This window comes from Sturnira hondurensis, unplaced genomic scaffold (assembly GCF_014824575.4).
Source record: "Sturnira hondurensis isolate 20B ecotype Veracruz unplaced genomic scaffold, ASM1482457v3 Scaffold0013994, whole genome shotgun sequence".
NCBI lineage: Eukaryota > Metazoa > Chordata > Mammalia > Chiroptera > Phyllostomidae > Sturnira > Sturnira hondurensis.
Genome location: NW_028086625.1, coordinates 460,945 through 476,075, shown reverse-complemented (window position 1 = coordinate 476,075; position 15,131 = coordinate 460,945). Strand labels below are relative to the sequence as shown.

The 15,131-nt window shown below is 51.8% G+C and overlaps 1 protein-coding gene across 5 annotated transcripts; it reads right to left on the bottom strand.

Moving 5' to 3' along the window:
• Positions 1-1,153: 1,153 nt before the first annotated feature.
• Positions 1,154-7,451, bottom strand: CDK16 (cyclin dependent kinase 16). 5 transcript variants are annotated; one of them, XM_037062369.1, is made up of 15 exons: positions 7,244-7,451; positions 6,535-6,686; positions 6,310-6,435; positions 6,153-6,209; positions 5,940-6,054; positions 5,163-5,257; positions 5,000-5,062; positions 4,631-4,754; positions 4,370-4,490; positions 4,160-4,257; positions 3,971-4,076; positions 3,847-3,910; positions 3,613-3,703; positions 1,909-1,986; positions 1,154-1,547 (listed from the first exon to the last, which is right to left on the bottom strand). In XM_037062369.1, exons 1-15 carry the CDS (start codon positions 7,443-7,445, stop codon positions 1,504-1,506), a joined length of 1,536 nt encoding a protein of 511 aa, XP_036918264.1. In that variant the 5' UTR covers positions 7,446-7,451; the 3' UTR covers positions 1,154-1,503. The 5 variants fall into 5 exon arrangements, with proteins under 5 accessions (XP_036918264.1, XP_036918265.1, XP_036918267.1 ...); XM_037062370.1 differs by having other exon boundaries at positions 1,154-1,544; XM_037062372.1 differs by having other exon boundaries at positions 3,847-3,889.
• Between the last annotated feature and the right edge of the window lie 7,680 nt (positions 7,452-15,131).

The following is a 15,131-nucleotide window of genomic DNA, read 5'->3' as shown; positions in this document are numbered from 1 at the left end:
TCCTTCCCAAGGTCATTTCACCCACATCTCACCATGGCTTTGATTTCTTCCTAGGCACCAATAATCTAAACTTGAAGCTCATTGATGGCCCCACTCCCAATTTTTAATCCAAGTATTACAGGATTCTCTACCTACTCAGGGGTCCAAAATCTACCTTCTTATACAAATCTCTCTCCAACTGGCCTAACTCATGTCTAGGTCAGACATGTGGTGGTCACACTGGGCCTCTCTCTGTCTCATCTCCCCACCTCCTGGTTTTATTGGGCCTTCCACGTATCTTTCAAACAGCCTCTCTATGCCTTCTTGTCTCCACCCTCTATCTGGCTTCCTCATTCTTGGGTAAATCTAACTCCTCTTAGCCCATCCTCTGTTCAGCCTGTCTTACCTGCTTCAATTCAGTGTTCCACTGTTGTATGTGTAACCCCTCAGATGCCTTTTTCAGTTGTGACATGTCCTGGCCCACTCCCAGTACTCTCCTAGATGATGAGGACCAGTCATGAATTTGCCAAAGCCCTAGTACTCACCCTGGGTCAAGTCCACCCTCACCCCTATAGGGATTTGCAGTCACATTTTTCACTTTAGACTTTTTAATATTTAATACAGCGATTATGGTGCATTCAGGAACCCAACCTCCCAAACCCCACTGAGAGGGCCCCCACCCATGCCCTCCCACCCCATTTGAGGGCCCCAGGGTTTAGAGTGGAGGAAGGGGAGGTAACCACCCATCTGGGACTGACCCCAGAGACTGTCCCTGCCCTGCCTCACCCTCCCCAGGGGTTAGGGGCTAACATCTGGGCACAACCCCCTACGCGTCCCTCTGTCCCTGCCTGTGCACATATACACGTTATGGCTCCTAGCTGAGTTGTTCAGCTCCTGGCAGGGCCCCTACTCAACAGCACCGAGTGGGATGGGGGGCAAGAGGGCTAGGCCAAGGAGACCCTGAGAAGGAAGGAGGCCCCAGCTATAGAACTGCAGGAGGGAAAGAGTGGGGTCCCCCCACCTCATCCATTTCCCAGAGTCTCCAGGAGTCCTCAGGTACTTCTACGGCTGGGGATGGCAGGCGGGTGGGGTAGGAAGGCGAATGGTTGAGGCATGCTTTCCCTTAGTTAACCCCAGGGTCTGGTGATGGTCAGGGTTCTGAATAGGGGCTGTGTTCCTGCCTTGGAAAGGCTGGGAGTGGGGCTTCATTGCACAAAATACTGTGGGAGGGCCACACGCAGGGGGTGGGGCCCAGCCAGTCCGTATACAGAGATATTGCATTTAAAAAATGAAAACCTTATTTGAAATAATTAAAAAACGACAATGAATGAAACAAAAAAAAAGGCCCACACAACATGAGGCAGGTGGGGCAGGCAGGAGAGCAGGCAGAGGAAACCTCAGACCCAAGGCATTGCCACATCTTGTGAGTTGAGATCTCCAGCCTGGGCTAGCTCTCGACCCCTGGCTGGCCATGGGGTAGTGGTCCTGGGGGAGGGTATGATGGGTAGGAGTATAGGCCTGGCCTCAGTGTGGGAGGCTGGCACAGCCATGCTGTCCGCTGGCAACTACTAAGACAGAGAGAGAGAGAGAGAGACAGACCAGGTGAAAGAGCGATGAGAGCTTTGTTAGCACCCAGCAGACAGGCCAACGGTTGGATGTTTGGACAGGCAGCAGAAAACATGTGGGCAGGTGAGCATGAATCAGGCAGGTAGGCAGGCAGCAAGCAGGGATAACGCAGTTGGGGGCTGCCCTGTGAGGGGTGTGGCATCCCACCAGCTGCTGCCTGCGGGGGCCTGGGTCTCTGGCTTAGAACTCGGTGTCCACCACATGGAAAGCTGGCCTGCCTGCGGGTGAAAGCAGAGCTGATGGCTGTTGGTGAATAAGCGGGTAGGTGGAAGGGGCAGGGAAGAGGATGAAGGTAATACCTACCTGAGTCAGGCATCGACAAAGAGCGAAGGCTGGCCTCCTTTTGTAGCTGGATCTCCTTTAGTGCAAATATGGAAGTAGCTGTGGGTGGAGGAGAGAGAGAAGTAGGGAATGACCTATGGGGTCATCCAGGACCCCACGTCCCATATGGCCCCATTGGGGAAATTAGAAAATGTTGCCCTTTCTTTGAAAGGTTTGACTTTCATCTATCAAATAATCCCACACGCAAACCACCTACAACTAGGATAAAAGGAATATGGACTATTAAATGGCACCAAGAAATCATTACTACTTTTGTCAAGTGTGATAACTGTATTGCAATTACCACCTAAGTCTAGGTGATGGATAGTGTTTGGGATTTGACCTGACCTATATGCTTGTTTCACATGGGTGTTATGAAAATTCATTGTGCTGTATACTTATGATCTGGGCTTTTCTCTGTATGTGCTTTGCAAAGAAATGTTTACTTTAAATAAAGGTAAGGTCCAGCAGAGAGATATGCAAAGTGGGCTAATTTTTCTTTAGGTGTGGTAATGATATTATATGTTCACTTTTTAAAAGATTTTATTTACTTTTAGAGAGAGGAAGAGAAACATCGATGTGTGGGAGATATATCTATCAGTTGCCTCTTGTACGCTCCCGATTGGGGACCTGGCCCACAACCCAGTCATGTGCCCAGACTGGGAATCGAACTGGCGATCTTTCACTTCGCCGGTTGGCACTCAATCCACTGAGTCACACCAGCCAGGGCAATGTTATTGTATGTTTAAAAATTACTTTATATATACACACTGAAATTATTTATAGATGTATATAATACATCTGGGATTTCATTAAAAATATTCAGAGGGAGTAGGGATAAGACCAGATTGACCATGAGCTGCTGACCCAATACTTTGGGACTCATATTATTATTTGGTCTAATATATAAACAAATCTAATTTTAATATCCACATTAAAATGTTTAAAAAGTCAGATGTAAAAAGAGAACACCCCATGTGATTCCATTTCTGCAGAGTACAAGGACAGGGAAAATTTATTTAAGCTGTTAGAAGCCCATCTAGTGGTAACTCTTGGGGAGGGGCTGGGAATATCTGAAGGAACCAAGAGTATACTCTGGGGTGGGGAAGCTTCTGACGTCCTGTTTCTTGACCTGTATGCTGGTTTCACATGTGTGTTAAGTTTATGAAAATTCATTGTGCTGTATACTTATGATCTGGGCATTTCTCAGTATGTACTTTACAAGGAAACGCTTACTTTAAAAGAAAAAGGTAAAGTGAGACCTGGCTGGTGTGGCTCAGTGGACTGAGTGCCTCCCTGTGAAGCAAAAGGTCGCTGGTTCAATTCCCAGTCTAGGGCACATGCCTAGGTTGTGGGCCAGGTCCCCAGTAGGGGACGCGTGAGAGGCAACCACACATTGATGTTTCTCCCCTTCTCCTCTCTAAAATAAATAAAATCTTTTTAAAAATCAAAAAAAGTAAAGTGATATTGTATCTACTGTAATATATATTTGAGAATTTCCATGAAATGTAAAGGAACTGAAAACTGAGCAATTTGTTTGTAATAAACATATCACACATGTGAACAAAGTCATACTCCCTTAGAGGTGTTGTACCAGAGTCCTAACACAACCTGCTCAGCTGTCTGTAGGCAATCCTGTTCCCCACAGCCACCCCCCAGACCACTCCATTCCCCAGCTCCACTCACTGTCAGGAAGTTTGTGGATTCGCTCCCCCAGACTGAGGAAGAATGGGTGTTTCATGGCGTCCTCTGCGGAGATCCGATTGCGACCTTCAAACTGAGTGTGTTGGGGGGGGGGGGCGGGGCAGAATGGAGTATTGACATTTTCATAGAATAGGCCTCTCTTCGTCCCCACTCCCAGAGTTCCCCATTTGCCCACACCCCCCCATGCCCAAGGCTGGCTCAGGAAGGTAGTCTCACCTGCAGCAGCTTGTTGAGGAGATCAGCCCCATCGCTATCAAGTCTACCACAAGGACAAGGGGACCTGCTTTAAATTGAGTTTGGATACTCTGGCCCCTAACACCCACCCACCCACCAGCCTCACCGGGGTGCATGGCTCAAAAGGGCCTCAGCACGGTACTTGGGGTAGTTGTGTGTTTTGAACTCTTCATTGGACAGGATGCCTGGCCATGTCTCCTCAGTTGGGGTTCCTGGTGGGAAGAGGCGTTACCCTAGACATCTCACAGAGCCGTCCTGCATGTCCCCACAGCTCCTAGGGCTCGTGCCTCCTCACCCAAGATGCGGAAGATGAAGTGCAGCTGCTCCTCCACTGTGGAGCCTGGGAAGAGGGGCCGGCCCGTGGCCATCTCGTAGAAAATGCAGCCCACACCCCTGGGCAGGGAGGGCACAGTGAATAAATAGGGAGGCAGTTGACTGGTTGGCTGTTGTGACCAAGCCACCCCATTTGCTACATGGCCCATGCTACATTTCCACCTGCCCTCACCACATGTCAATCTGGGTGGAGTAGTCTGTGGACCCAAGCAGGATGTCGGGGGGCCGGTACCACAGTGTCACCACCTCATTGGAGTAGGTCTTGGTTGGAATTGACTTGGCCCGGGCCAAACCTGGTAGGTAGAGAGAGGGAGCAGCTGGAATTGAGGTGGTCCTGGGCAGTCTAGGGGACTAAAACTAGGTGGTCAAGGAGAAGGGAGAGCCTGAGAGGCAGGCTGGGGGATCACTGGGAAGAAGGGGAGTCCAAGGGTACCAAAATCGGCCAGCTTGAGCTCTCCTCTCTCATTAATGAGCAGGTTCTGGGGCTTGAGGTCCCGGTGTAGCACCTTCTGCCTGTGGCAATAGGCCAGGCCACGGAGCAGCTGGAACAGGAACAGCTGGGGACCCAGAAATGGCAAGCAGAAGTCAAAGAGTATCCAGCAGCCTGACTCCCAGCAGGCACTGCTTTCCCTCCCACAGACATTGAGCCCAAAGCCTTGTCTCACAAAAGAGGACAGGGTCCCAGTGCCCTCCAATGGCTCCTAGCAAAAAAGCCAAATGGCAAGTCGTTTCTGGGAGATTTGTGGGGTGGAGTGGGTGAGTAGGAGCCCCCTTGTGCCCCTGCTTCCTGCCCCACACCCACTTTCACGTTGTGCATGTTGATGACATTCCCACAGTCATCCAGATACTGCTTCAGGTCTTTGTCCTAAGGAAAGAAAAGCAGGCAGAGGAAAGAGGATCATATCATGTGGTTCCTGACCATCTCCCAATTCCCTCTCCCAAGACCCACTGCCACCCAACCTTACCAGGTACTCAAAGACAAGGGTGAGGGACTTCTCCGTATGGATAATGTCATGTAGCGTGACGATGTTGGCATGTTTGAGGTCCTTAAGCAGGGACACTGCAGGAAGTGGGGACGTAACACAGGGGAAGAGTCAGGGCCCCACTCTCAGGATAGAGACAAGGACTAGATAAGGACAAGCCCAGGGTTTCATTCTTCCTCTGTGCTGTCTGGAGTGGTGGCTCATAGCCACCAGCTCTAACCCATCTGATGCCAGGAAGGTACATCCTCATGTTCCAGATGAGGAAACTAAGGCTCAGAGAAAAGTATGGAACAAGAACATGGGATTGCAGCCTCATGCTTATGTGGCACTAGTTTTCAAAACCCACTGTGAGTTTCTAGAGAGAGGCCTTGCTTTTAACCCTCCATACATAGGCCTGCAGCTTCACGTGAAACTGAATTTGCACACTCCATTTCTATGCAATTCAAATTCCTTGCATGTGACGTTCTGATCATAATTATTGTATCAGGTAAATTGGTGAGCACTTTCAGGGATGTTCTTAAAACCAAAGCAAGAATCTTGCTGTCCAATTCATTTGTCTCTCATCAAAACAGGACCAGATTCCTGGTTACCTTGGTTATTACCTAAATATGTGAGTGATGTACACTTTCTTATGAAGCCCAGAGTATCAGGAGGGAAGTACCAGAACCCCCCAGTCTCTGTTCTCATCGTGGGACGTGTGTGGGTGCACCATGGGGAGTGCCTGGGAAGCCATGGGCAGATCTTCCCAGATGTCAGTACCTTCTCGGATGGCGGTGCAAGGTGCCCCCTCTTCGTGTTCTAGTCTGATCTCCTTGAGTGCCACAAGGTTGTCTGTGAGCTTGCTTTTGCCTTTGTAAACAGTGGCATAGGTACCCTAGGGAATGAGGAACAGTTACAGGAGAGGAAACTTGAGGTTGCAGGGAGTTCCCACTGACCCCCATCCCTATCATAGACCTCCTGGCTGTCCCTCACCTCGCCCAACTTGTCCAGCTTGATGTAGGTCTCCAGTTTCCCAAAGCCAATCTCAGACTGTTGGGTAGAGGAGGCAGGTTGAGGCAAGCTCAGGGGAAGGGGTGGGGGGAAGAGAGGGAAATGGGAGGAGGAAGAGGAGGAAAGGACAGATGCTCACCAGGCTGACACGGCGGAGGCGGCGGCTGAGGGGCTTGTCAAAGATGGGGCTATTGAGGGTCAGCTTCTCAAGGTAGCCCTCGGGCAGCCGGATGTCAGCTGGTAGTGATAGGCGTTTGTTGATGTCCTAGCAGGCAAGACAGGAGAAACAGGACCATAAGCTCCATAGCCTCAGGTCCAACCCTCTTTTTCAGGCCCGCCACCGCCCTGACAGGGGATTAAGCACCTCGGTGGAGATCTTGCGTGGGGGATGATTTCGCATGCGCACCCTCACTGGCGACTGCACCTCATCTGAGGATGTGGCTGAAGCCTGGTCACTTTCTCCATCAGACCCCATCTTCAAGTCCGACCCCATCTTCAAGTCCTCGTGTACAATCTCTGGTGGTGGGGACGGGGAGGGAAGGCCAGGTGGAATCTGGAGCCCCAGGGCACCCTCTTCCTCACAAATATATTCCCTCTTCATATACATGTGCATCCAGCCCCAGAGCAGTCTAGGGTCCCTCAGGGAGAGAGTGGCAAGGCCTAGGGAGGTTCAGACAGGTCAGGAAGTTTGAAGGGAGCAGGGGAAATAGTGACCTAGTGGAGCACCTGGTTCCGGGGGTGAGCTGAGACTTCAGCTAGCCTGCAGCCAGGGGCAGGCAGAGGCAGCTAAAGGTCCAAGGCAGGCATGTGCCTCAGGGCCTAAGGGGGCTAGCAGAGTGTAGAAAGATAAAAGGAGGCTTGGGGCCAGCTGCAGCAGGGAGGCACCCTCCACCCCTAGGCCTCAGCAGAAAGCCAACAAAAGGGGCAAGATGGACAGATAGAGAAAGGGCAAGAGATGACAGCAGGGAATGGGAAGAAAATGGAGAAAGTAAAGTGAAAACACCACCAAGTCTAATAGGAACTCAGCTGGGAGGCAGCACCTGGGGATCAGTCTAGAGGGTCAGTAGGCTCACCTGGTGCAGAGCTGAGTAGTGCCCGCCCAGAGCAAGGTTCCCCGGGGGCAGCACGGGTGGGGGCCTCTCCAAGGTCACTGCCTCCGCCACCGCCACCCTCATCCAGACCTATCTGTTCAGGGGCACTATTGGTCTTGTCTACACCTCGGCCCCCTCGGAGTGTCATTGACAGCTGCCGTTTGATCTTCTTCATCCGATCCATGGCTACCTGTGAGGGTGGAGGTGGGGTATAGATGGGAATGGGCCCCATGTTAGCATCTGCCTGACCACCACAGGCTCCCTAAAACCCATCACAAACTAGTGAGGCACATTGACATGAACTTGTGCCAGTGTCCACCCGACCACTGTGGAACTCTGGAACCACTAAGGATTCCTGGAAACCTGGCCTGGAGAGGGACCCTTGTCAAGCAGTGCCTCCCTACCTACAGCTACCCCCTGGGGGCCCTGTTCCTAAGTAGCCTACTTGAGTCCTGAGTCTTAGGTGGCTGGCTGAGAGCAAGGGTTCAACTGATGGAACGTCGGTATCTATGGGGGCAGCTTCTCTGTGGGAGCAGACGGCTCCAATGCAGGCATTCTTGGATACAGCATCAGTGATGAACCCAACCATGGGTGGGGCGGGGGCATTGCCCAGGACCTCAGAACGACTGACATGGCCCTGGGTATACCCACAGGATGGCAATTTCTGCCGGCACCAGCTCAACATCACCCCCAACTGCCAAGGGATCTTTATGGCTATAAGGATCTCCCACCTCTCCTAGCAACCATTGTCATGGTGACTAGTGGACTATCCCACTGATCTACCCAGGTAAGGGGGGTGGGGTAGGGAGGGTCCTATGCAGACCTAACCACTAACTGGGGTTGCGGGGGGAACCTCAATGCATACCAACTGTCCTGAGGGCTGCTTGATTCAATCAGCTTGGGACTTACAGGGTCCCACCCAGATTTTTACAAACCAGATCACATAACTCCCCTACTTGAGAATGAGCCACATCTCCCTTATAACTTCCAATAAATGTCCCAGTTCTCAATGTGGCCCACAAGGTCTTACCCCATTCATTCTTATTACCTCTCTGGCCTCACTTTCCCCCTCAATCATTACTAATTGCTGTCTTGCAACCAACCCAGCAGTTATCTCTCAGAGCCTTTGCATTGTCCCCCAGTTTTTGAAAACAGCTCACTCTGTCACCCACTATGGACCATTGCTCAAATATTACCTTTTTCTTTAAAATAAAAAAAGATTTTATTTATATATTTTAGAGAGGGGAAGGAGAAAGAGAGGGAAAGAAACATTGATGTGAGAGAGAAACAGCGATCTCGAGGGGCTGACTCTTGCACACACCCTGACTGGGACCAAAACTGCAACCCAGGCATGTTCCCCTGACTGGAAATCAAACCTGGGGCCTTTTGCTTTGCAGGATGATGCCCAACCAACTAAGCCACATCAGTCAGGTATTACCTTTTTCATAGATAGCCCCTTACAGGGGTGCCCAACTTTTTGGTGTCTCTGGGCCACATTGGAAGAAGAGTTGTCTTGGGCCACACATTAAATACATTGCGAGGTGTAATCACACAAAAAAATCTCATGTTTTAAGTAAATTTAGGATTTTGTGTTGGGCCGCATTCATAGCCATCTTGGGCCACATGCAGCCTGTGGGCTGCAGGCTGGACACCCCTGCTCTACAAATAACCCTATGAAAAATCTCAACCATCCTGAGCTCCCTCACCTTGACAATTATCCCTGAGAACTCATCACCTTCTCAGAAATGACACCATCTACTTCTTGGTTTCTTTATTTATTTACTGTCTCCCTCCTCACCACCATAATTAGAAGATCAATTCCTTCAGGGTAGATTTCTGTCCATGCCCTGAGAACATGGGACAGTGACTGACACAGAGTAGATGCTCAAAAAGTGCTTATAGCAGAAATTAGTGAAATCGGGGGGCTGAGGGCCTGCAACCAACCTCTTATAGGGTGAGCAGGGTGAATCCCTGCTAGTCATGAACAATCCCAGACAAGGTGTCTCAGGGACGCTGGCAGCGGCAGGAAGATGACCTACCTAGATGTGGTTGCTGGAGGGAACAGGGCCACCAAAAGGCTTAGGCTGGCCTTCTTCTGCTTCCTCCTGGGCTCTGGGCCAGTAAGGAGGGGGAAAGACCTGGCCCAGGAACCATCTGGACTCACAGCAGGGCCTAAGATGGCCCTGGGCCCAAGGGAAGTGAAGCTAGATAGGAGGTCGAGGATGAGGCTGGGGCTGGATCCGAGGAGAGAAGTGGGTCATCTGTTACCTTGAAATCAGGTGTTACTCCAGTGGTCCCCATACCCAGCTTCTGCCTGCCTGACCTGACCACCCTTGGGAGGGACAGAGGGGCCAGCCTAGTAGAAAGACCTCAGTAAAGAGGATGAGGTCCATCCAGATAACCCAGGATAACAACAAAATCCTGACCCAGGAGGCTGAACACTGGACCCAAGGCTGAGAAATGTAAGGCATGGCCAGCCCCCAAAGACTGTCTTGTGTCCATATGGCACAGATGCCCAAGTCAATTTGACTGTTGTGACAGGGAGTGGAGGACCTGGTGTAGGGCTGGCTGGACAGTGAGTAGGGAGCCAGAAGGAGCCATGGGTCCATGACCTCTAACTGGAAATTCCAGCAGTTGGACATGTTCCAGAATTCAATTCTGGGGGGATTTTAGGAAGGTGGGGTATAAAATTTTTGTTTCATGCAACACCCCCAGCAGGCGGACCCTGTGCAGGCCCACCCTGTGCAGGCCCCTGTGAATAGAGACATTTGCACATTAATATACAGTAAAACTCGAATACTCCCATACCCAAGGACACTCACCAAACTCACGCCACCCCGATGACTGAGGAAGCAGTCTTCACACTCTAACTCCCACAGGAACATACCATCCTCATCCTGTCCGGACTCCCATGAGCACACACTGGACCTTCAAGAAACTCTTTTGCTATTTTAACTGCTATCAGCACCCGCAATGTCCTTTTATCTCCAACTGCCGCCAGCACACAAAGCCCCAACAGAGCAAGAATCTTCTAAGTTAACTCCTACCGCCACATTCCTGGGCTCCTCCCAGGCCCAGCTGCCTGTCAGCTCCTCCATAGCACTCACCCCCTATTAACACACTGTTCCCCCTACATGATTCTGACCCCTATTAACATGCACTTGGGACCCTCTACAGCTGACCCACATTAGCACTCAATGGATTTTCACACTGCCCTAAATCCTATTAACAGAAAGTGAACTGTGCAGATCCCTGACCCAACTGTTTTCGCCCACACTCAGACCCCCCCTCCACAGCTATGACTATCACTAATACATATTCTGGTCCTCCCACTACCCTGTCCTTGCCACCTCCTATCAGCACAAGCTAGACCTTCACTTCACCCTGACCCCTATTAACACACACTGGGCCTCACACAGTGCCTCCCCATTAGCACACCCTGATCCCTTACAGCCCTATCTCCAGGGAAAAACACACTATTCTATAATGGCCTGACCTTCATTAGTTCACACAGGTCTTCATTCAGCCCAAACCCCCATTAGCACACACTTCAGCCATCCCTGGCTCTAATCCACACCAGCACACCTAGACCTTCACTTATTCCTGTTCCTCATTTCTCTTTGCTTCAACTCCTCCACAGCTATAACCCCTGCTGGTTCACATTTGGATCCCTTCACAGCCCTTATCCTCCTCATTGCACACGAGAAACCCTCCACAGTTCTACCCACTATAAGCACTCCCTGGAACCTCAACACATACCAGTCTTCCACAGACCCAAGCACACAGTGTCTTCACAATATTCTGACTCTCATTAGCATATTCCAGACCTCATACAGCTCTGCTTCCCCCCCCCCCCCCCCCCGCCACTTGCACACATTTAAGCTCCTCCATGGCTCTAAACCCACATTAGCAGTCACTCAAACTTCATATATCAACCTGCCCCAGAGTCTCACATTCCCAGTCCTCATGGACACACACTAGTGTGTCTTACTATCTTCACCCTGAATACACTGAAGCTCTTACACTTACGTTCACACACTTCTCTCACCGGCNGCCCCCCCCCCCCCCCCATATATCCACAACTGATAGCCATTAGCACAGGCTCAGGCTTTCCACCATTCTGCCCCCTAAAGAATAGACTGGGCCTCATACTATCCAGACTTTTACTACAGACACATACCCTGTATAGCTATGACCCCCATTAGCAAACTGTCAACACTCGAGTTCTTCCACTACCCTGCCTTCCACTCTGGACCCTCACACACTGCAGTCCCTCATGGACGAATACACAGTCTTAACACCATCCGGACCCTCATCACCACACACAGGGCTTCAAACCCTGATCCTGTTAGCACACTTTCTGGTACCTCTACCACCCCATCCCTGTTAACTCAGAGGGCCCTTCTACAGCTAGAACCCCATTTGCCTATCTCAGCACTTCCATAACACCCGCTTGCCTATTATACACGACTGGATCCCTCCATCCATTGCACTGTCCTCCCATTAACACATACTGGGCCCCAAACCTTACACAGCTCTGACCTCTTCATTAACTCAGGCCCCCATTAGCAAACCTCGACTTTCGCCACTCTGGCACCCATTTCCACACCCTCTAGTCCTTGGTCACGCCGTTCCCCATTAGCACCCACAGTGCTTCCCAACCCCAGCTCCCAGACCTGGCCCAGGGCGGGGCCAAGGTCAGGGAGGCCCTGAATGACCCCCTGCCCTGCTGCATTCTGGGCAATACGCTGCGGGGAGGGGGACCTTGCCGGTAGTGCAGCCCAGACCCTTGGGCACCGCCCGGGGTCTGGGTTGGTCCTGAAAGAGAAAAGGGCAGCCCCCACCCCACGTTTCGGTGACGCGCTCACCGGCGGGGGCGCGCGTGCAACCTCAGCGCCGCGGGGCCGGCGCGGAGGCGCCTGGGGCGGCGGCCTGGGCTGAGGCCGCGCGACCTCCTTCTCCTCCTCCTGTACGCCGCAGGCGCCCGTCCCAGTAGTCTTCGGCCATGGCTGCTGGGCCCGGGCCGCCGCCGGCTGAGGAGGAGGAGGCGGCGGCGGCGGCGGCGGCTGAGGCGGAGGCGGCGTCCCGCTCAGCCGTCCATGAGCTTGGCCGCTGCGGGCGATGCCCCCGGGCTCGTTGGCGTCGGTTCGAACCCGAGAGCTCACGGCGGCTCGCGGCTCAGAGCCCACTGCTCGTGGAGACCCCGCGGATCCCAGGGCCGAACAGCTTACGACCCAACCACCGCGCGCGCCGCGCTCCGCGCATGCGCACGTACGCGCTGGACACGGAGAAGTGGGCAGGAGGGGACTCACCTCGGACTGCGCGTACCAAGAGACCCGTCTGCCGCGGGAGGGGACGCGGCCATTGCGTGCCCACCAGGAAATGTGCCAGCCCTGGAACGGCGCCAGGGAGAACTGTAGAGGTTATTTAGTACTCAGTTCCTATCTGGCTAGAAGTTTGCTAGCAAGTGGGCAGCATTTAGTAACCAGCGTACCAGTCACCATTCGCTTCCCCTACTCGTTCTCATTTGGTACATCCGCATGGTGGCATACGGGACTTTTGCAGGGAGGAAAGAGGTGAAGCAGTCAGTCCTAGTCCCTTGAGGTACCTTGGGAAGCAGGAATTTTAAAGGTTCTGGAGAAGATGACTTTTCTGGGACAAGCGGCCTGGAGACTCATTGGCCTTTACCCGCCCAGCTGCTCTGCCTCCCAAGGCCTCCACTCCCACACCGCTAGCTTATTTCCACTGTGACCGTGTGCAGCCCCGCCCTTTGAGGTTGTCGCCCAGCCAATCGCTCTTGCTCCCTGGGGTGAGGCAGTGCAAGAATGAAGGGCGTGGCTGGGTTGAAGAGGCGTGATTTCGCCGGTGCCCGGTTTTCATCGCCGGCGGGGCGGGGAGGAGGGGGCGGGCCTTCCTTTTTGTTCTCAGCTCCTCTCATCATAGGCCGAATATCCCGCAAGCTGATTGGTCAAGAGCGCTTAATTGACTTTCGTCCCGCCTTTAACCCCTCCCATCATCCGCAGCAGGGCTCACGGGGTGGAGCCTAGACTGAGAAGGCAGGCAGGCCTTTAGACCAGCGAGTGCATTACTGCGCATGCCTGAGACTTTGGGCAGACACCTGGGTCTTTTCCGTTTCTTGCGAGCCTTTTACGTTCACGCCCTGAACTGGGTTTTCCTGCCACCTCTCAACTCTTCTTTAACCGGCCAGAGCCTAGCACGTGGCTCTCCCGGCTCTGCGGTTCTCTTTTATCGGGTGCTTGCTGTGTCAAGCACTGCCAGGCAAACCTAACCCCTCACCCCTTCTCCTCTGCCTGGAAAACTGTACCAAGCTCCATTCAAATGGCAGCAACGTTCAGCAGGCCCTCAGGGAAACTGCACCCCAGTCCAAAGCCAACTTCCCCGTCCGCTCTGCACTCCTTTGACAGCTTTGCTCACACTATAGTTTGCCAGTAAGGTTTTACACTATCGGCGATATACCAATGATGGGAATAGAAATAGTTTTTGACAAAAGTCCACTGTGGACTAGACAATCAGGTCCATCACTTCTGACTCATCCCTTCTTCTCACCTCTGCTCTAGCCACAGTCTCCTAGCTGTTCCTGAATAAAGCAGGCACAATCCAGCCTGTGGGACTTTGCACTTATTCACTTTGTTTAGAATGCTCTTCCCTCATATATTCTCATGCCTCAATCCCCTCATTTCTTCCAAGTTCTTGCTTCAGTGTCACCTTCATGAAGCCTTCCCCGACTGTCCTATTTTAAAATACCTACCCGCAGCCTCATCATTCCAAATCCCCAGACCTACTGAATAGCACCAACTCCTAATACAATTTACTTACTGTAGTGTGAGTCTCGCCCCTGCCCAGAACAGGTATCTTTTTGATCCACTGCTCTCTGCAATGCCATAAGCAGCACTCAACATGTTTATTGACTGCCTGAGTGACAAATAGTTCTAGGAAAAGAAGAGATAACCTTGTCCCACCATCCTTTGTGCCTGCTGGGTTTAGAGGACTAAGTGCAGTCACCCAACCCCTTCCCACTGAACCCTATCTTGGTGTTGTAGATAAATAGGAGAAAAGTAAAATGGCGTGTGTTGGGGAAATAAGATGCAAGTAAGCTTCATGGGTTCTGATGAAAGGTATCAGATACAAATAAAGTAACAATAGGATCTAGGAGCCTAAGGGACAAGGGGTGGCAAAGGGACAAGTGTCCGGACAATCAGCTGTATGTAATGGGGGAGGACCCAGTGAACAAATGCTGCAATGGTGGAGACAGCAGACAGAGTTGTGGAATATTTGGGGTACTCTAGAGCAATAGTGGGAAAAGGACCTACACAGGTAGCATGACCACTAGATGGCAGATAAAGCACCTCAGTCCCCAGTGTCCTAGTGTGGAATAAAAAGTGTAGGAGGATGAGATCACTAAAAGAAAAAAAGTCATGAGAAGGTGGCCAAGGACATACACAATAATGGGTTTGACACTGGCCCAGGAGGCAGTGGATATAGGATCAAGCTGTGAAAGTTGTTAGGACAGGTTCAGGGATAGGATGCACTATTCCCAATAACCAGGTTTGAATGCCAGGATGAGAGTCTAAGTTGTTGGGAGAGAGACAGAGGTATGAGTGACTTCCTCAGGCACCACCAGGTAGTCAGACTGGTGGGACCTAAGGTGAGCCTCCTATTGCTTACTCTAACCAATCAGCAACCCACAGCTAACTCTTCTCAGAGTTCAGAGGCCTCAGGACAAACCCGGGGGGGGGGGGTGCGGAGAGAGAAGGGAAGATTGGAGCAGGAAAGGGTTTTCTGTACAGATATCCTCAGCTAAATTATTTTCATAAAAAAAAAAAAACACTACAAAGCCCTCCTGCAGCAG